Below are 22,275 nucleotides of genomic sequence, written 5' to 3' on the forward strand. Positions count from 1 at the left end.
TCCAGAACTGGCTCTGTCTAAATGGCACCTGGGCCAATAGAAGGAAGGCAAGAATGCTAGATCACAGAGCCCTGTATTTTTTATTGTGTCTTGGCATGTGCAGTGGCATGTCTTCCCATCAGGGTATGCACATGAGGAATGTAGTAAATAAATCCTTAAGAGAAATCTTTGCTTTTACAGATGAAGTTATCAATCCTGTTTCAGCACATCCCTGCCAGAGCACAGTGTGTCTACCCTTGCTCGTATTTTTAAGATAAGACACTGGGCTCTCCCATGTCAGTGCAGTGCTTATGGGCCCAGAATGAGCAATGTACCATTGTGTTGAGAGCCGCACTAGGCCCATGTTCGGGCGGCCAAAAAATGTCTCGGCCCGAGCAAAATGTTGAGGCCCGGGCTGCCCTGCGTTTGGTGGCCACTGTATCCCAGTCCAAGCTGCTGCTACGGTCCATGGGTCGGGGTTCAGCAAGAGAGAGAGTGAGGATGGACTCAAAGAATGGAGACCAGACAGAGTGTGTTTCAATCCCGTTTATTCTTCAGTCTCTCTTCCTCTAAGTGTCTCATTCTCTCCCATCTGCCTCTGCCTTTTATATGTCTCACTTCTAAGCCATGCCTTTTGGTCACACCTTTAATCATGCCCTTAGGTCTTGTCTCTAAATCTGATCTCTACACTTCTAAGTCACGCTCTTAAGTTACACACAAGTTACACACCTTTAATCTCACACACCTTTAATCTCACACACCCAAGGTATCTAAACCAAGATTATCGGAGTGTGCTCAGCTGTTGTAGGCTATTGTAATCCAAGTCTCATGTCAGGGTATATGGCTCAAGATGGCTGCAAAGCTGATAGCTGCTTTCTGCTAAAAGTTGGCCCCCAACAGGTCCCCTTTTTAAAATTTTTTTCAAAAGGGAAGGCTGGGAAAACTTACAGAAACCGTATCTGTCCTAGGTTGGAACAAAGGACCCCAGCCTCCCTTTCCTGTCCTTGGATACTCAACAGCCATTGGTTGAGCTCCTGTCTTAGGATGGTGAGGCCTCCCTTCTTTTAGGGGCAAGGGTCTCGGTATGCTCTCTTACCCGTCTTTGACTATCCGGCTTATCAAGTAAGTTAGGGGATATACCTCATTAGTCTTGATGACAGAGGTTTTAGAATCCCCTACTTCTAGCCTGTAATAATGGACCTGTGTGGGTTTCATTTGAATAGCGTATATCTGTTGTCATACAAAAGCCAGTTGAACTGCAACAACCCAAGAGAGAAGAGACTTAACAATGCCTGAACAGTCAGTATGACAACAACACTCTTTTTTAAGGGCAACACATAACTCCCTCTATCAGAGGAGTAAAAAGTGTAAGCTTCTTCTATTCTGTTTATAAATGTCTTATATCAGAATCTAAATCTATAGAAATACAAAACTGATCATAGATTTGATCTGAAGAAAACAAGTAAGGAAATCCCTGTTCCTGCTCTAGTCAATCTCAAACCCAAAAAACAACTATAGTAACTGTGGTAGTGGGTTTTCTCCTGGGTCTAAACAATCTAAATTCCCACTAAATCTAAAACAATCTAGTTCCCCACTAAAACATAAGTCAGGGAATCAAGAGTCCAATAGAGCCACCCTGGAGATTCAGGTGGTGATATCTCCTTCAGCACTGATAACTTCCCAAGTCAGGTTTACTCGTTGATCTGTTCCAGTTTGAAGGCAATTGTGAAGCATCTTCATGTTTCCTGTGAAGAAAAAATACGCTTCTCAGGGGGTTTCTCCTCGCTGGATTTGTTACTGTTGTCTATTTGTTTAATCAGTCTCTCTGGCAGCCAACGTGCAGCATCTGCAGTTTGGGAATATATGCAAACAGAACCTCTTCCCCAGATAAGCACAGGATCTGGCCCATTCCAGGTTCCAGTTAATGGGTCTTTCCAGAGGACTGTTGCAAAAATTCTTTTTGGTATCAGGATGCCAGAATCTATCTGCAGCAGATTTTCCTTCAGAATCTAAAGTTAAAAATTTAAAATAAAGAGTGAATGATGAAGGATATTTCTGGGGGATCCCTTGGTAGGGTACCATTCCCCCTTTTTAATTTTTTCAAATTGACATTTAATGAATTGGTGTGCCCTTTCTACCATACCTTGGCCCTGTGGATTATATGGAATACCCATTTTATGTAGTATTCCCAATCTTTCACAAAATTGGTGGAAACTGGAGCTTGTATAACCTGGGCCATCGTCAGTTTTTATCTGTTTAGGCACACCCAATACAGCGATTGTAGCAAGCATATGAGCGATCACATGCTTGCTTGCTTTTCCAGTTTGTAATGTTGCATAAATGAAACCACTATATGTGTTTACACATACATGTATATATTTTCACTTGCCAAATTCATTATAATGAGTAACATAAGGTTTTAGAATTAAGGTGATGTAACTCATGAGCCTTTATGGCCTGATCCAAGTTAGATAATCCCTTCTTTCACTTTTTCCTAATCCTTTACCTGGGGGGAAATCCAGAGTTTACCATTTGAGCCATGATTACTTCATTAGGGCTGCACATAATCAATCCTAACTGGGATAACAGATCTCTGCCCCAGAGATTAATGGGAAGGCCTGAGATGACATAGGGTTGTATATTTCCTGTATTTCCTTCTTTATCTTTCCACATCAGCACCTTAGAGCTTTGTAGTGGGTTTTGACTTTGGCCAGTACCCCTTAAATTGGTTAAGGTTGGGGTCAGAGGCCAGGTAGCAGGCCAATCACTTTGTTTTAGGATAGTCACATCAGCTCCTGTGTCAACCAAGCCTTGAAATGCCTTTCCATCTAGCCAAATTGTCATCATAGGTTTTTGTTTAACTATAGGCTGTACCCAGTATGTATCAGAGGAACCAAAACCTTGATCCCCTCTTTTAGGATTCTTATATTTGTGATTAGTAGGGTACAATGGAAGTAACAATAGTTGAGCTATCCTCTTTCCTGTATGAATGGTGACTATATTCTGAATTGCCTGTGACATTACCTTAATCTCACCTTGATAATCATTATCTATAACTCCAGGAAATATTTGTTGTCCCTGCATAGTAGCACTGCTTCTTCCCACTATCAGGCCAAACACATTTGGATAGAGCGGTCCAAACACTCCAGTGGGTAAGGCCTGAGGTCCCATTTCTGGGGTTAATACTGTGTGGGTGGCAGAACTGAGGTCCAGTCCTGCACTTCCTGGTGTTGCTCAACTAAGTTCAGAAAGGGATTGGTGTTTGCTGGTAGGACACTGACTGCTCCATAAGCCTGTTTTTGGCTTGTGTCGGTTCGGGGCCTGGAGCTAGCCCCTGTTCCGGTTTCCCTGATTATGGGAAAGGGTGTTACCTTGTGTGTCTTGTTTAGACATACAATCACTAGCCCAATGCCTTCCACATTTGCAACGTGGGCAGAGCCCAGGCTGTTTTCTGGGCTGTCTCTCGCTTAACTCATTTTCTACTTTGCAATCTCTTGCAAAGTGTCCAGGCTTGCCACATTTAAAACATGCCTTTCTGTCTTTACTTGCCAAAAAATCTCTTACTGATTGTCTTTGCATAGCAGCCACCATAGCTAAGCCCTGTTGGTAAGAGGGACCTACGTCAGAACAGAGTCTGATATACCCCTTAAGGTCTGTCTTTTTCCTATAAAGTCTAATGGCTGCTTGGCAGGCAGGATTAGCATTTTCATATGCAAGTTGTTTCACATAATCTACACCTGCCTCTGCATTACCAAAAATCCTCCCTGCTGTTGTCATTACTCGATGAACAAAGTCAGAAAATCGCTCATCAGGCCCTTGCCTGACTGTTGTTAAAGATGCACCAGGGTCTCCCTTTACTGGAAGTTTACGCCAAGCCTTCATGGCTGCATTTTGAATTTGAGCATATAAACTTGGGTCATATTGCATCTGGTTATCACTAGAAGCAAATTGCCCTTCTCCTACTAAGGCATCAAAGGACCAACCATTGCCTGCCTGAATGTTTCTCCTAGCTGTCTCTTTACAATTCTCATGATACTCTGATTTCCAAATAAGATAGTTTCCACCGCTAAGAACTGCTCTCGCTAATGTATTCCAATCACTAGGAGTTAGCCACTCCTCTTCGGCAGACTCTAAAATTGCAAGAGTAAAGGGAGCAGTGGCACCATGTTGAGATACGGCATTTTTTAATTCTTTAATAATTTGAAAATTAAACCCTGTGTGATGTCTCCAAGCAACCCCTTGAGCGTCTCTGGTCTCTGATACAGGGAAAGCCTCAGCGTTTCCCTTCTCTGGATGATCTGTGGCTAATCTTAAGCTAGACGACAGAGACTGTCTTTGGACTCCTGGTTGAGGAACACAAGGAGCCAGGGGATTTTCACAGTTTACCTCTTGAGACATCTTTCCTGTCTTTAATTTCTGTAACTGATTACTTAAGTCCTGATACTTTTTTCTAACTCTATCAGTTGTTTAAGGGTAGAAATTTTATCCTGTAACTCCTTTTTGGGATTTACAACCATTGTCTCCATTGGGGGAGCACTTGGAGGTGAAGACACATAGGGCATTTCAGCATCTTAAAATTTGAATTCCTCTTCCTCTTGGTCAGCACAATCTGGCTCTGACAAATTGTCATCAACCTTTGGTTGTATTTTGGATTCTAACTTACACTTCCTTTTATTTTGAACAAAAATGACAGCATTCAAGAACAAAAGCAGAAAATTAACACATGTGAGCAGCAAACAAAACCAAAACAGAGAGTTGAATTCAGGCTGACTAATTTCTTGTCCCATTTTCATTACCTTTCTCGAAGCAAACCAAAACAGAGAGTTGGATTCAGGTTGACTAATCTCTTGTCCCATTTCCTTACCTTTCTCAACGAGGCAGATTCCTGCAACAATCAACAGATCCTTCTTCTGGTAACGTCTCTCACTGGATCTCTCGTTCTCGCTGCACCATGTTCAGGTGCCAAAACCATTGTCTGTCTTACCCTCACACATCCTGCTTTTCACATGGGAGCATGCCTCCTGGAACACAGACATCTGCTACAAATCCTGGATAACTTGTAGTCAACTATGTTGACTAAATTCAGACCAATTGTATACAACTAAGCTCAGCCAACCTCAGGCAGCCTGCTATACCATGCTCACGTGTGTGTGTGTGTGTGTGTGTGTGTGTGTGTGTGCACGTGCACATGCATGCAAGTATGTGTGCTTTCCAAGTTGAACGATATTGTAAATCAGATGGTTTGGGAATGTTATCACAGTGCCTTCATGATAACTGTGAGCTGATAAGTATTTTAGAGCATTTGCTACAAAATAATTAATATGGCTATAAATGTCACAAAAAAAATATGGAAGAGACCATAGAAACTAAATCAAGGACATTGACTGTGGATTATAGGTATTCCTTTAATTTTTAACTACTAGAAAACTATACCTTGTCAAAAGGACCAAGAATTGGTATTCCCTTGGCTTAGGGTGGTTATGCCAAATTCCCAAAGAAAATATACCCTCCCACAGAACTTAACTTTTCTACTTACACTTAAATAGAATTAAGCTATGAAGAACATTTAATTAGTAAGAAAAATTGGGCAAAGCAATATATCTTGTTTATATGTTAAAACAAAGAGTCTCACAAACATTGTCTTCAAATGTCTTCCGATTACTAATTTTCATATAGGTGCTATCCACAAAGAACAAGGAACAGTCCAGAAGGCGCTGCCCGGGGAGAAGCAGTTCCTTAAGAAAACCACTAGCTTTCCAGGCTGCTGGGTACAGCAACCCTAGGTCTGCACCAGAGCCCAGCCCACAAGCCCTGTGAGCACACTAGAACTCTGACCATTCTCTTGCCATGGCACTCCCACAATTTCTTTCCTTGTTCATCCATCACATGGTCTAGCCTTCTGTCCTTCTGGAATTAACTAACTCTACTCTAAAAATGAGAAAGTATAATAATAGAGTGATTAATAGGCATAAAACCGTCTTACCTGGTTGTTTGTTCAATAGACGACTTATGAGTTTTCCTACCTAGCCTACACTCTGCTATCTTAGTGGTAATGCAGTGATGAGACAGTGGGACAATGCAAGGGGGGAAGGGGAGGAAAGAGAGGCAGATAGACATAGATAAACAGTGACAGATGGTAGAGTAAAAAGAAAGACAGATATGGTAGGAATGGTCCTAAATGGCAAAGTGATCTCTGATAACTGTCAGCCCACTGAGGAGCAGTATTGCGCTACTTGAGACTGAGGTTAGCTGCAGACAAGATTTGAATAGTAGTTCTTCCACATCCCATCTGGAGATTGAATGCCCTCTCTTAGACCAAATTTTCTCATCAGAAAACTGGGAGTAATAATATTTAATAAGAAAGCATCTCTAAAGGATTGTTTTTAATAGGATACTGTTTATAAAGGGCAATTCTAATGCCAAACCCAAGGTTCTCAATAAAAGCCCACTGTTAGCACTAGTGTACACGATTTGAGTTTGCCCGCAATAATATATTTTCTTGACAACACAACTACTTTAAAATAAGCAAACTTGTTAACATCATGTCCATTTTAAAACTGTAGCCTTAGAGTTAAAATGCAGGGGCATAAGGTAAGATTTATTGTATTCTTTTATCTCTCCCATTCCACGTTTTATCTGCCTTACCCATTATCTAGCTAGAGTTTAGGGGTATATCCCTTTAAAAGTCCTGAAGGTTAATGCATATCATCTGCATGCCTCAGAGCATACACAAATTACTGGCTGGTCAGACCAAGGTGAAACACAGTGGAATGAAGCCTCAGTGGCCACACCTCAATTTTAAGGGTAACTAGGAAGAAGAAGAAAAAAAAAGCAAGGCTGTGGCACAGCCATTTTAACAAACAGGAGTAGGAATGATTAATTACTTGTAACTGTCGTTCAACAGCTTGTCACCCGGGGAGTAGCCTATTTTCCATGTATTTAATAGAGGTCACATCATGGCCTACTTGGCTGAAAAGCATCGCTCTAGAAACCCTCAAGGTCCTTTTAGGCCCAGTGACATGTGAGCATAATTCTCCCCATCTTTTAGCCCTGCACACCAAAGTGTCTCTCCTGGGGAGACACCTGAGTAGATCTGTGTGGCACCATGCTGGAAGTTACAAGTGATGAGCTCCTCATTCATTCCTCCTCCCCATGAAAAAAGGTTGAAAACGTGGAACCATCTGGTGTTATTCTACAGAGGAAAGATGCTTTCCCTTCCCTTGAGGGAGCAGAAAAGACACCCACTGGAGCAGAAAAGCATTGATTCCTAAGATAAGGCACTTGAAGTGTTGACCATTTACTTTAGTGTCTGAAAGGGAATTTCAAAGATTCTGTGAAGGAATTTGGAGAAAGGAAGCTATGTTGTTTTGTCTAATTCTCCTTCATCGACATCCATTAACCCACAAGAAGGGATGGAAGGAAAAAAATAGCTGCCAAGAGCTACAGACACCAAGTGTAATTTTATTTTAAAGCCTAAAGGGAAAACAGCTGAAGGAAATTTGGGTATGTGTGCATAGTCTAGTGACAGACATAGGCATGCATATGGCCCGGGACTTAATTCCCAATAGCACATACAAACAAGTCAAACTTACCTAAGCCCTTTGCAAACCTAGTTCAGAGACATGGGAGGGCCTTTTGCCTGTTGCAACTAGAATATCAATAGACTCTCCCTTATCTTAGAAAGTCATTTCTTCAGTGCTCAATGCTATTTTAATCTGTAATATAACTCTATTTCTGTGCACAAATGTTAAGTCCCACTGATTATGTCAAAGGCAGAAGTAGCTGAATCAGGCTGTGTTCCCCACTTTGAGCCTCCACAATGACAAAGAAGAGATGAAAGAGAGAACGGTTTGCCTTAGGGGGCTGAAGCTTGCTTCACATTTGCTGGCTTCTCTGCACCCTTTATATTCTCCTGGGAAAGGTGACCATACTAAAGGACTCAGGTGAAACGGCACAGAGGAGTTGCAGGAGAACAGCCAAATTTACTAGTAAGACTTTGGCCCAGAATAATTTCCTCTTACACAAAGACAAGCCTTTGAAGGAATCCCATGTGATGAGGAAACAAAAGTGTAAAGCTCAAGGGGAATCCAGAAAGTTTATGTCCAGGAGAAAATCGCCAACCTCTGGAGAGAGAAGGTCTACATAATTTCCGACAGAGTGCTAGACACGGAGATAAAAATGCTGATGAGTGGGTTAAGACACCGAACTCATAGAAGCAGAAAGTTTCACATAAGCATAAATCCCAACTTTCTAATACTAAGTGGAGCAGATTATCAGATGATTTGATACAGCTTTAATACCTGGGAAATGGGGCAATAATATCTGCTTTATATACTTCATAGAGACACCAAGACTTTAAATGCAATTAGCATGTAAATGTGTCTCAGAATTGGTAAGAGTTCATTACTAATGGGATCTTTAATATCTTGCATCTTTTAAGAATTGCCCTATAAATTTCTAATTTTATTTGATATAATATAGGTTCTTATTATAGCTTCTTGCTTCTTAGTCTAGAATTTATTCTGCAATTTAGTCTTTAAGTTTTAAAATTTTTCATTATTTCCTACAATTCTATAATCTCAACCACTCATTCAAAAATAATCAGAAGAATATAGCTTACTTAAAGATCTCTCACAAATTGAGAGTGTTTATATATGTATGTGCAAATGAGTTCAAGTATGTGCATTCATATGCAACACATGCCTGTGGTGGCCAGAGATCAACCCCAGGTTTTTATTTCTCAGAAATTGCGAACCTTTTCTTGAAACAGAGTCTCTTCATGATGTAGGCTAAGGTGGCTGGCCTGTAAGCCCCAGGGACTCTGCTATCTCTGCCTCTCCAGCACCAGAATTACAAGTATACCCACCATGCCTAACTTTGATGTGTATTCTGGGGCTCAAATTCAGCCCCTCCTATTTGGAAAAGCTAGCCCCTTACTGACCGGGCAGTTCTCCAGTCCCTTTCTTTAATGCTTTGATTCAAGAGAACATGTCTTGGTTCCCACTTCGGCATCTTTTTTGGGTTTCTTCTACATTGGCTTCATTCTCAGCCCTTCATCCCCTATGAAAAAGAAAGGCCTCTTAACCCTGGACTTCTGTGAAATTACAATATCAGTGCCCTGCTGAAATCTTTCACAGGGGTAGAACATTTCCTCAAGTGTACTGCCTGCTGCCTGCTTGTAATCCAGTGCTTAGGAGGCTAAGAAGAATGGTCATTATATGTTCAAAGGCAGCCTCACACTAAGACCTTAGCTCAAAAAGAAATATAAAGGCAGAACTTTTCAAAATCCCAGGCTTATGAAAATTGATAAAAATTAGTATGAACATGAAAGACAAGATGCAAATGAACTAAGCAGATAGTTCATGCAAAAGTCTAATCTTGCAAGAAAGAAAGAAAAAAATAAAGAAAGGAAGGAAGGGAGGGAGGGAGGGAGGAGGGAAGGGAGGGAGGAAGGGAGAAAGGAAAGAAAGAAAGGAGGGAGGAAGGGAGGAAGGAAGGAAAGAAGGAAGGGAGAAAGAAAGGCTGAAAGAAAGAAGGAAAGAAAGATGGCAGAGTTTTGAAAAATAATAAGCCCACTCTTTCTTAATTAGCTCTCGTAAGAGACATGAAAATAAAAACTCTATTTTTTCTGAGAAATTACAGATGCATACAACAAACTTATGCATAAGAAAAACCAAAAGAAATGAATTAACCACTGAAAGGCATTAGCAAAAGAACAACCACCAAAAGGAAAACCAAGAGGGAGAAATAAAGCCAAAAAGTGTATATATATATATATATATATATATATATATATATATATATATATATATAACAAAATAATTCAAGAATTCAAGTTCTGGCAATTCTGGCTGAGGTCACCTTGGAGCACAGGTTTTAAGATGTTCTCAGAATGCAGTGTTCTTCACTGTAATGACAGATTTTATGATACTCTGGATGAAACTAATGATTTTGTAAGAAAACAAAAATTAACAAAATGAGTACAAAACATGAAAAAAAAACCTGGCACAGTAATAATCAAATGGTGTGCAGAGAAGGTGAAAGGAACTGAACTCAGAGTTTTTATCTATTTATTTCAGTGTTCCCAAGTAGTGAAGGAGATAGGGAACTTTCCCATCTGCCTCCTAAAGCACAAGCCAGGAACAATATGTTGGTAGCTACGACTCACAATACATCTCTGCAGTGCTCTGAATGAGGATGCCCCTGTTGATGGAACTGTTTGGAAAGGGTTAGGAGGTGTGGTGTTGGAGGCCCTGGACTGCTGTGAAATTACATCAGTGCCCTGCTGAAAGCTTTCACAGGGGCAGAACATTTCCCCAAGTGTACTGCCTGCTGCCTGCTTGTAATCCAGTGCTTAGGAGGCTAAGAAGAATGGTCAACATATGTTGACCATCAAAGGCAGCCTCACACTAAGACCTTAGCTCAAAAATAAATATAAAAGCAGAACTTTTCAAAATCCTGTGTGTCGCTGCCCACAAGATTTGAGGTTTCATAGACTCACCTTACGCTTGGTCTGCTCTTTGCTTCATTCCTGTGGTGTGAGGTGTGAGCTCTCAGCTGTTTCTGGGGCTATCCCTGCCTTTGGTCAGTGATATGGACTATAACCCTCTGAAACTGTGAGCCCAATTAGACAGTTCCTTTTGTAAGTCCCATTGGTTGTGGTGTCTTATCACAGACACAGAAAAGTAGCTAAGACAGTTGCATACTGGGCAAAAATGTAGTTATACAGTTTCCAAATGAAAATAAGATACTAAGCATCAGAACAGTATAATCTGACAATTAACAGACCTCATAAGCAAGCAACATATCCATGCGCATAGACAATAAACCTCACGGGTCACACTGGTGACCAAAAGTAGATAAGTTAGCATTCTTGCCTTTCTGGGGATGGCAGGCAAAGAGTAGATGGAGTGAGTATCACTAACACCTGTTGTGAGTAAGGTGGAAAATGCAGGGATTTAGTGCCTTGTGGGTAAGGTTACAGTGGTTGGAATGTGCTCTTGTGGTATATATTCTGTAGTCGTTTGTAGTGGTGGTGGTTGTTGTTAGTGATTTAATTGAATTGTATACTCTTACTCAGCAATTCCAACACATAAGAACAAAACCCAACTGTAGGAGGAGCTAAGGTTGGAGGAGTAAAGAGAGGAAGAGGAGAAGGAAGAGGAGGAGACGAGAGAGAGAGAGAGGGACATGGAGGCTGATGTTCGCTTGTCTGTAGTTGTAGTTGCTTGTAGGTAGTTGGTATATCTAGGTTGGGTATTGAGTTACACTTCTGATTGTATGGGCATCTTGTTATTGATCATTACTAAATATATAAGCCTTTGGGTAATCTAAGCATTAGAGTCTCATCTGTACTGAGCCTGCGTGGTTGGCGGGATGGTCCGGGCAATGCCCAGCCTTGCAGAGACAGTGTGGAAGACTGGCAGAGCCATCTCCCACGCTGGCATCTCGTGGGTGGCAGGGCTGGTGTTTCTGACTGGCTGTTTCTAGCTATGGAGCCCACGTAGCCTCCAGCCGCTGAACATGGAGTCTGATCTAGCCAGAGCCGCCGTAGCCTAGACAGTCGGCTTGACTGGCGGACATTTTTTAAATCATTAATACAACACCCAACAACTTGGAAACATGAGCAAAGGGCATATAGACAACGTTGAGTTGTAGATATATCATGATCCTGAGATAGTTGCTACTAAGGAAGGTTCTTGTGGAAAGAATTAAGCAGGAACCTTATAAAAAGATCCAGTCATTAAAAATAATCACTTACGTGTGTACATGCTAACATGGAAATGTCTCTTTCCAAACCTCCACAGGATGGACTCACATTGTAAAGTCAACTATACTAGTCTCAGTTGCTACCTTAATAATGAAGTTAAACTTTTTAACTGTTTGTAATTTCTGAATCATCTAAGTTCCCAACATTTTAACACTGTTTCTTTATCCATCACAATAAACAGATAGTTCTGCTTTTTTAGTTGTCATTTCACCTAATCTGTTGTGGACTGATTCTTTTATAATATGATAATAATAACTCCCCAAATTGAAGTACAAACTTGAAAATATAAAACCTATCTCTTTTATCAGAGGCTCCAGCTGATGGTGTCCCATGTGGTTTTTTGCTAGGCTTCTAGAAATTCATACCCCCAGTCTGCATCTGTGTCCCACTGGAAGCGCACAGGGTTGGGTTGTGAAGCAGCTAAAGATACAAACTGAAGGGCAGCATTTGGGGATAATCTCCCATCTAACACCCTGAGGCTGGAGTGGGGTATGCAGGTCTCCAGAATTCAGTTGTTTTTATCTGAGAATGAGTTACCAGTCTAGGCACAGTGTCCTTATCTCCTGAGCCTTGTGAGAGGATGTGTCAGTCCCACACACTGTCGCCACTGGGGTCATGCTTGCAGCATTGCTTCAGATACGGTCTGCTTTAGTTATTTTTATTGCTGTGATAAAACGCCATGACCACGCAAGTTATAGAAGACAGGATTTGTGTTTGGGTGATAGTTCCAAAGGATTAGGATCCATAATGGGAGGGACAATGAGCGGCAGGCATGTTAGCTGGAGCTAAGAGCCAAGGGCAACAGGATCGTATCTGCAACCACAAACAGGAAGCAGAGAGAGCTTACTGGGAATAGTTTCTGAAACCTCAAATCCAGTGTCAGTGACGCAGTTCCTCCAGTAAAGGCCATATACCACCCTCTTCAAACAAAGCCAACAACTGGCACCAAGTGTCCACTGTCCACATGCGTGACATTTATGGCAGACAGCTCGTGTAAACCATCACACCAGTTCTTATTTTAATACAATTCTGATAGATGTGCAAGGATAGCTTACTCTCATCCTAATTGGCATTTCTCTGGTGCCAGGAATGTTTTTATGTGTTCTTGTGGTGTGTGTACATACTTTAAAAGTAACTGTGTCCTTGCCAGACTTTCAAATTGGATATGTGTGACTTTGTGTGTGTGTGTGTGTGTGTGTCTGTCTGTCTGTCTGTCAGTCTGTCTGTATGTCTCTGTCTGTGTTTGTGTCTGTTTCTGTCTGTATGTGTGTTTGTCTCTCTGTCTGTCTGTATGTATATATGTATGTATGTATGTATGTATGTCTCTGTGTGTATGTATGTGCATGTGAATGTGTGTGTGTGTGTGTGTGTGTTTCTGGTTTTCTTGGAGTTTTCTTTGTAAGCCATTGGTCTTAAACTCACAGAAATCCAATTGCCTCAACTTCCTCAGTGTTGGTATTAAAGATGTACACCACCATGCCAGCTGTGGTGGTTGAATATGCTTGGCCCAGGGAATGGCACCGTTAGGAGGTATATCCTTGTTGGAGTAGGTGTGGCCTTGTTGCAGGAAGTATGTCACTGTGGGGGTGGGATTTGTGACCCCCATACAGGCTGCCTGAGAGTCAGTCTTCTCCTGTTTGCTTTTGAAACAAGATGTAGAAGTCTCAACTCCTCCAGCGCCATGCCTGCCTGGATGCTGCTGTGCTCCGCTAATTATAGTGGACTGAACCTCTGAACCTGTGAGCCAGCCCCAATTCGATGCTGTCCTTTATAAGAACATGCCTTGGTTATAGTCCCCACCTAATTTAAAACCTTTTTATTTTGAGTTTGAGTCCATTATGGTCCATTCTCGGAATGTCTCCTATTTTTTCCATTTACTAAAGATTGTTTTATAACGCAGGCAATTGTTACATAGGCAGGTTTCCTTTGGGAACTTCTTAAAATATGTGTTCTGTTGTTATGTGCTGTGCTGAGCTGAGCTGGGCTGGGCTGGGCTGCTCTGGGCTGAGCTGGGCTGAGCTGGGCTGGGCTGGGCTGCTCTGGGCTGGGCTGGGCTGGGCTGGGCTGGGCTGGGCTGCTCTGGGCTGGGCTGGGCTGGGCTGGGCTGCTCTGGGCTGGGCTGGGCTGGGCTGGGCTGGGCTGGGCTGGGCTGCTCTGGGCTGGGCTGGGCTGCACTGAGCTGAGCTGGGCTAGGCTGTGCTGGGCTGGGCTGGGCGGGGCTGGGCGGGGCTGGGCGGGGCTGGGCTGGGCTGGGCTGGGCTGCTCTGGGCTGAACTGGGTTGGGCTGGGCTGCTCTGGGCTGGGCTGGGCTGGGCTGGGCTGGGCTGGGCTGCGCTGGGCTGAGCTGGACTGGGCTGTGCTGGGCTGGGCTGGACTGGGCTGGGCTGGGCTGGGCTGGGCTGCTCTGGGCTGGGCTGCTCTGGGCTGGGCTGAGCTGGGCTGCACTGAGCTGAGCTGGGCTGGGCTGGGCTGGGCTGGGCTGCTCTGGGCTGAGCTGGACTGGGCTGAGCTGGGCTGGGCTGGGCTGGGCTGGGCTGCTCTGGGCTGGGCTGCTCTGGGCTGGGCTGGGCTGGGCTGCACTGAGCTGAGCTGAGCTGGGCTGGGCTGGGCTGGGCTGGGCTGGGCTGGGCTGGGCTGGGCTGGGCTGGGCTGGGCTGGGCTGGGCTGGGCTGGGCTGGGCTGCATGGATGTTCACATGACAATTGTAATCTCTATGTGGGTTATGTTTCTCCCACTCATAACTCTGCTCCGTTAGTGTCTTCCTGCCTCAGCTATCTAGCTTTGCTCTCATTTGTTAAGAAGGAAATAGTGAAATCTTTAGCTATTTGTGTGAGTCTGCTTTAATGAACATATTCTATGTTTATAATTAAAAAGTAAAGCAAATAATATAAAAACCTATAAAGATTTTAATAAAATATTCTTTTCTGTGATACAAAAACATAAGCAGAGAAAAACTGTTGAAAAATTAACGTCAATTGTCAGCAGTGGTAGTATCTTTTGATTGAGTTTCTAATTTATAAAAGAAGTATGTAAACTTCAAAGGTGATTGTGGGTTCGACTTGTAGATACTGATTACTGAAGTTTAAAGCCTCATGTGTCTCTTATTTTCTCATCACTGGGAAAGAACACCCGAGAAGAATGGAGGGGTTTGTTTCGACTCACAGTTTGGAAGAGGACAGTCTGTGGTGCTGGGACAGGCATGGTGGACTCAGAGGGAGTGTGAATGTCTTACTCAGTTGCTTCACATCAAGGAACCAAGGAACAGGGACTGCAGGGCAGAATGGAGCCAGACTATAACCCATTAAGTCCAACCCAAGCACTCAAATTCCTCCAGCTAGAACCAAGTCCTAAAAGTTCTCCCAAAATAGTGTCTCTGCTGGAATGGAAGAGCTCAGACCCGGGAGCCTGAGGGCATTTACACGAGAGACTGAGGGTATTTCACACTAGAGCCAGAAGACCATGTTTCCCAGGATTTAGTGTCTCTCACACAGCCTCAGAGGTTTCTGAAAATTACATCTCAGGAGTAAAATATGCGACCACTCACTGCTTAATATTTAAGAAGGCTAACATATTAGCCATATTAATCCTGCTAATGATGGGCACTCTTAATGTTGTGGGCAAACAATTTTGAGAATGAGACAATATATCTGTTATTGTTGGGCTTTTTTAAAAAATTGAATTACAAACCTTAAAATGTCTTTGTCCATGATTTCTAAACATAGATGGGATATTTATTACTTTGAGGAAGTATATGAACAACCATAGAAAAATATCTTCTATTCTAGCATAATCATCTTACTATTTCTTGAAAATAACCAAATATTTTTGGAAAGTGTATATCTTGTTATTGAAGTTTGAGCCTGAGTCTAATTTGCTACTGAAATCTCATTTTAATATCTACTGTCTCATTAAAACAATTATATCCATAAAAGTTTTGACTGCATTTTTTCTTAAATGCTGCCTTTTCTCAATTTGAGAATGAACTTGGACTACTTCTGAACTAAAAATTAGCACTTATATTTTTTTCCTAATTCAAAATTCGTTCGCTGAAATTAGAATTTAGTAACTTCATCCACTTTCATCCTATGACTCCATGTCTTATTCCTCTAAATATTTGACAAAATTTTTTTCTGCAAACCAAGCAGAGTTCAGTGGCTCTTCTTAGAACCCCACATGGAGGCTCTGTCTTCTGAAGACTTAACTGCACAGTCCATAGCATTGCCCGCATGGAAAACGTAAAGTTCCGTTAAATACCGCAGTGGTTTTAAGATCCCAGCAGTGGCCTTCTGTACCTACTGGCCTGTAAGACTGCTTGCAGCTTTAACACACAACATGTCACCTCATTCCAAAGCTGATTGCAACAATGTACTGCTTTGAAAATAGCAGCTAAGCAGTCTTTAATAAAATCAATAAAGTTCTCAGTCCTACAAAGCTTGATTGATAAAGCGAGATTATCACAAATACACATAAAGCCTACCCAGAAGCTGTGTGCCTTCTCGTTTGAACATGAGCTGTCAAGTTCTCCTGCCTTTCACTGCTGTCTCAGAGGTTGGTTTCAGGAGGTGTTCCCGTTTGTGTGCTAAGAATGATCATTTTTTATTGCTTTTCTGTCCTTGAGTGTCATGAAAGTGGTTACTGTTGTAGACAATGGGAGGCGGGGTATTTACTCTTCACTCTCTCTCACTATTCTTAGTCTAATATGAGGGATTCTGAAGGTTGGCTTCCTCTTGTCATGAGGGATCTAAATGTCCTGATGGACCATGCACAGTCTCCTCACTGTCTGTTCCTCAAGATGTACTTGATGGTGAAGCCCGGTCCACACCCAGAAGGGAGAAGAGCACACACAATGTGTGCCTTGTTTCTTTTTGTTCAAGATTTTAAAGCAAGTAAAACTACATGATTTTATTTAGAAGATAAAATTCTCTCTTAAATATATATACTTATGTATATATACATATATAGCATAAATATACACATATATGTAGCTGTTGCTAGAAAAGAAATGATTTCTATATTTAAATGTTTGTTTAAAATAAAAAGATTAAGAGGGAAAGGAAATAGGCAAGGATTAGAAAAACAAATTCACATAGAGTTACAATTACAAAAAACTTCATGAAAAAGACCTATTTTATTCGTATCTGAGTGTGAATGCAGCAGTGTTTGCCTGGCGTATAGTAATGCACCCTCAGTAAATATTTACTTACTGGGTAAATATGCATGTTCTACCCATCAAATTGGTGAACAATTTTTAAAACAATATAAATCTATAAAACAAGGTATTGTATCAATTAACTAGCGACTTGAACAAGGAATATGAAGCATTTGTATTTTACACTCTTTTTCAAATAAGTTATTTTGGTTTTGTTTGCTTTAGCTTTTTAAAATAATTTCACACATGAACGAAAATATCAGTCTACAGCTTTCCTACCTCTTTCACTCCGCATTCTAGTTCCTCCTGTGTTCTGCTGCTCCCTCTCAGATTAATGATCTCATAAATTGTTATTTTATATGAATAAACATTCACATAATGTGAATTATGTGAATAATTCCTATGTATACATATGCATGTATATATTCACATATATATGCACACACATATATACATATATGTATATATATGTGTATATATACATATACATATACATATACATATACATATACATATACATATACATATACATATACATATACATATATATATTGGCTGAGTCACATAGTGCTGGTCATATGTATGTATTTTAGAGCTGACCATGTGTGAATGGATAACCTATCATGGGGCTCATTCCTGTAAAAGACTAAATCTCCTCTTTTTTAAAAAAAAATATTATTATCATTTTATTTATTCACTTTACATTCCACTCCCTGGCCCCCTCACCTTCACACACCCCCACAATCCTTCCACCCTCCACCCTCCCCTTCTCCTCTAATCTGATGGACTTTCTTGCCTGGGTATCCCTCAACCCTGGTACTTCAAGTCTCTGCCGATAGGCTGGGCACTTCCTCTCCCACCGAGGCTACACAAGGCACTTAGGTAGAAGAACATATCCCATGTACAGGCAACAGTGTTTGGGATAGCCCCACTCAAGTTGTTCGGAACCCACATGAAGACCAACCTGCACATCTGCTACATATGTATGGGGAGGCCTAGGTCCAGTCCTTCCCTGTATGTTCTTTTGTTTGTGGTTCAGAATCTGAGAGCCTCAAGGGTCCAGGTTAGTTGAATCTGTTGGACTTCCTGTGGAGTTTCTATCCTGTTAGGGGCTGTAATTCTTCCTCCTATTATTCCATAAGTGTCGCCAAGTTTGACCCACTGTTTGGCTGTGGGTGGATGCCTCTGTCTGAGTCTACTGCTGGGAGCAGCCTCTCAGAGGACAGCCATGCTAGACTCCTGTCTTTATGCATAACAAATTATCATTAACAGTGTCAGGACTGATGCTTGCCAATGGGATGAGTCTCAAGTTGAGCCAGTTATGGATTGTCATTCCCTCAGTCTCTGCTCCATCCTCCATCCCTGCATTTCTTGTAGAGAGGATACATTTTGAGTGTAAAGTCCCTATCGCTCTACCTGGATTCCTACCTGGCCACAGGAAGCAGCCTTCCCAGGCTCCATATTCCTAATGCTATGAATCTCAGCTAAGGGCACCCCCATTAATTCTTGGGCACCTGTCCAATCCCAGGTCCCTGTCACTTCGTGGAGATGTCCCCTACCCACCCTCTCTATCAGTTGCAGATTTTCATTCATTCTTATAGCCATCTAGTCATCTCCTTGCCCCTCCCCCCACTCATCCCCTACAACCCCCCTACTCTCCTCCCAATACCCTCTCCTACCCAGTTCCCTGCCACTATCTGCCTTCCACCACCATCCTATTACCCTTCCAAGTGAGGCTCCAGCATCCTTGACTGTGCCTTCTATTTTACCCCGCTTTCTTGGGTCTGTGGAGTGTAACATGTGCATCCTGTATTTTATGGCTAGTATCTACCTATAAATGAGAACATACCATGCATATCCTTTTGGGACTGGGTTACCTCACTCGGGATATTCTCATGATCCATTCATTTGCCTGTAAAATTCATGATGGCTTTGTTTTTTGTAGTGGAATAGTATTCCCTTGTGTAGATATCCAGTCTTCAGTTGAGGGACATCTAGGTTGTTTCCAGTTTCTGGTTATTACAAATGAAGCCACTGGTGTTCTGTTTAGGAAATTGTCTCCTGTACCAATGTGTTCAGGGGGATTTACCTATTTCTCTTCTATGATATTTAGTGTATCAGGTTTTATGTTGAGGTCCTTGATCCACTTATACTTGCGTTTTGTGCAGGGTGATAAGTATAGATTTATTGTCATTCTTCTACATGGAGACATCCAGTTAGACCAACACCACTTGTTGAGGATGGTTTCTTTTTTCCACTGTATGGTTTTGGCTTCATTATCAAAATTCAAGTGTTCATAAGTGTGTGGGTTTATTTCTTGGTCTTCGCTTTGATTCCACTGATCAATGTGGCTGATTCTGTACAAATATCATGCAGCTTTTTCCACTATTGCTCTGTACTACAGCTTGAAGTCAGGGATGATGATGGCTCCCAACATTCTTTTATTTTTCAGGATTGTTTTGGCTCTCTTGGGTTTATTATTTTTCCACATGAAGTTGGAATCTCCTTCTCTTGGCAGCCATTAGTTGCTTATAGTTCATCGTCCTTGTTCTCTTCTCCTGTCTATGCTGGCATGACAGCTAGTGCTGTTGTTGTGCTGGTCTCTTATAGGTCAGTGTATTGCTGAAGTTTATCAGGGTAGCTTCCCTATCACATATAGAAGACACTGTCTCAGAGAAGATGCCCTAGCCCTCTGGCTATTACAAGTCTTCTGTTCCATCTTCTACCACACTTCCTGAACCTTAGACACACAGGTTTTGCTGTACATGTATCCACTGGGCTTGCCCATAGTTAGCTGGACTCTGCCGTTTGACCAATTATGTATTTCTTTAAGAAGTCTCTGCTATAACAAGAAGCTTCTGTGTTGAGGGTGGGAGGTTTGCATGTCTGTATTAAAAGTGTATACTAATTCAGGCAAGTGGCCATAGTAGGTTCTCCACTAGTTGGCTCAGTTTAGAGTACCAAGCATACATTCCCTCCTTTTGAGTGAGCCTTAAGCCTAGTGGAGTAGTTTTTATGGATTTGTCTTTCTGGGCTGGTCATTATGTGGTATGTGGTTCACGAGCTTCATGGATGCAGACTATAGATTGCTTTACTCCACCGGCATCATCCCTAGAACCTTCCAATGCCATGAAAGCTGGTCCTCAGAGAGGAGCCTTCCAAGTCAGCCCCAGCTTGATTTTTTTCAAGCGTTGTGTTTGATGTCTGTGGTGTCTTCCACAATGCCCTCTTCCTTTCAAGGTCAGGAAAACAACCCAGGGCAACAGCACTGGCCCACATTGTTCTAGAAGTCTCTTTGATTTCCATGACCAATGACAAGAAAGGAGTTTCTCAGGCTTGGCATTGGGATTTTTGTTAGTCTCTGAATCTTGTAAGAAAACATTATCACTCACATGGCATAATTTAATTAGTTTAAGCTATGTATGTATGTATATGCATAGACTTACATATGTATTTTATATATGTATTTTTAAGTCAACATAAAATATTTTCTTATGGCTTTCTCAAATGCTCTTAATGTTATTCTCCTCTCCCCCACTCCCTCAGCATCACTCTCCCCTCTCCTTCCCTAGTAAGAGTCATTCTGTCCATTTTTTTTCAATATCCCCCTCAGAGCTCATACTTCTGTGGCTCATGGTTCTTTTTATTTTCTATGTTGCTGAGCTTACTCACAATCTAAACATTTAATGCTAGGATATACTGATAAGAAAGAACATATAGTGTTTGTATTTTAGATAAAACTAAAAATGGTGAAGTATTTTAGAACACAAGATACCTACTGAACAAAAGTTGCATTTTTTGAAATAAGTTCACAATAGTGTTAGAATAAATAGTAAACAGGTCCGAGACTATAGAAGATTATATGAATTGTTATCTCCAGTGAGAATATTTCCCCTATCATAAATACAAATAAAGATATAAAAGCACCACAAAGCATTTATTGTGAATTAAGTCAATGGGCAAGAGATTTGGTTTCCTCTTCCCCAGATGCCTCCATGGTAAGATTATTAGAAAACTCCAAGAGAAGAAAGTGCTGACCCACTCTGTCAGCTACTAACATTTGTTAATGTTTGTAGTTTTCTCAAAATATTAATTAATTTCTTCCTCTACAGTTTATCTACATTGCCCAGAAACCACTAGCTTCCTGGAATTTTTATTAAGAATTCCATATTCTTGCCATGTTTCTCAGATACTGTGGCTTCTGCCAATAAATCCTAATAAATTTTTCACTTCTTTTCTTTCAGTAACATCCTAGAGGATCTGATTCAGACTCAAATTAATCACCGATCAGGTTAATGGCTCCTAGGAGTTTACTTCCGATAGCCCTTATTATATTAAATCAAACTTGATAGTGAGTTAGATCATTGCTCCATTGGGCTTTCATAAAACCACTGGTATTTAATATGATTTATGACAAGTTTTCTCCTAATATCTTTGCTTATTGTGTGCTTCCATTTTAAAACAGACATTTTGAGCCAATGGCACTGTTCAATATCTATCACACATTTAAAAATATTTTATAGGAAACGTTTACGGTAAAACGTGTCACATTTTTTTTATTATAGACACACAATAATGAACAGGAGCCATTTAACTTACAACCAAAATAGTAAGTAAGATTTTACATAGTTCTGAAAATTTATATCTGCATGTGTACACCTTGCTTATTAAAGAGATAGCTTGTATGGCAGCAGGGCCAGGAAGCTTAAAGTATTATTCTTTTTAAGCTTTGCAGCAAAGGGGCCGCTCTGGGGAAACCCTTTGAAGCACACGCTGAAGATATAGCAAGCGTGGCAAGTTTCATTGAGACGAAGCTCGTCACATGCTACCTACGTATGCGGAAGCCTGATCTTGCCCTGAACCACGCACACAGGTAAAAGGAAATACCAAAGGCTAAGAACTGTGCATACATATCTGGGTTTACTGGTAGCCTTCCATTCTATCTCAGTTTAAGGTCAAAACCCAAAATTTCCACATTGCCTGATGTGCAAATCTGAGCAAACCCACAGAGGGCTCAACCCCTAGAGGAAGAAAAAAATAATAATAAACCGGAAGTGAGTGTTTACAGTGCAAGGGCAATTGCATCAGGAAAGGAAGAAAACTAAGAGTAAGATAGGGAGGAGAGGAGGCGGTGAGGGAAAGGAAAGCTTGTAAAACTACAGAATACATGGGGAGCAGACAGGAACTCAGTCTGGATGTTCGGTGCCAGCATGGTTGATTCAAAGGACCCTGGCATCCTCCAGACAGCTTTCCAAAGGCAAGAACTGTTATCTCTATCCCTAAAGGTTTGCAATTCATGTTTGTATCCTTCTGGAGAGTTCTGTAAGGCTCTGTAACTATGTGGATTCCTAGAATCTCCATGGTTACTCGCCCTACC

At 41.6% G+C, this 22,275-nt stretch overlaps 1 protein-coding gene across 1 annotated transcript in view; it reads left to right on the forward strand.

The window, feature by feature from the left end:
- Window positions 1-22,275, forward strand: part of Spata16 (spermatogenesis associated 16) — a 283,849-nt gene that overhangs the window by 64,705 nt on the left and 196,869 nt on the right. The window contains exon 3 of the mRNA XM_034500996.2: window positions 21,626-21,771. Within this exon, the coding sequence (XP_034356887.1) occupies window positions 21,626-21,771 (146 nt within the window). The remainder of the gene's footprint in view (window positions 1-21,625; window positions 21,772-22,275) is intronic.

The sequence above is a fragment of the Arvicanthis niloticus genome, chromosome 4 (assembly GCF_011762505.2).
Source record: "Arvicanthis niloticus isolate mArvNil1 chromosome 4, mArvNil1.pat.X, whole genome shotgun sequence".
Taxonomy (NCBI): Eukaryota; Metazoa; Chordata; class Mammalia; order Rodentia; family Muridae; genus Arvicanthis; species Arvicanthis niloticus.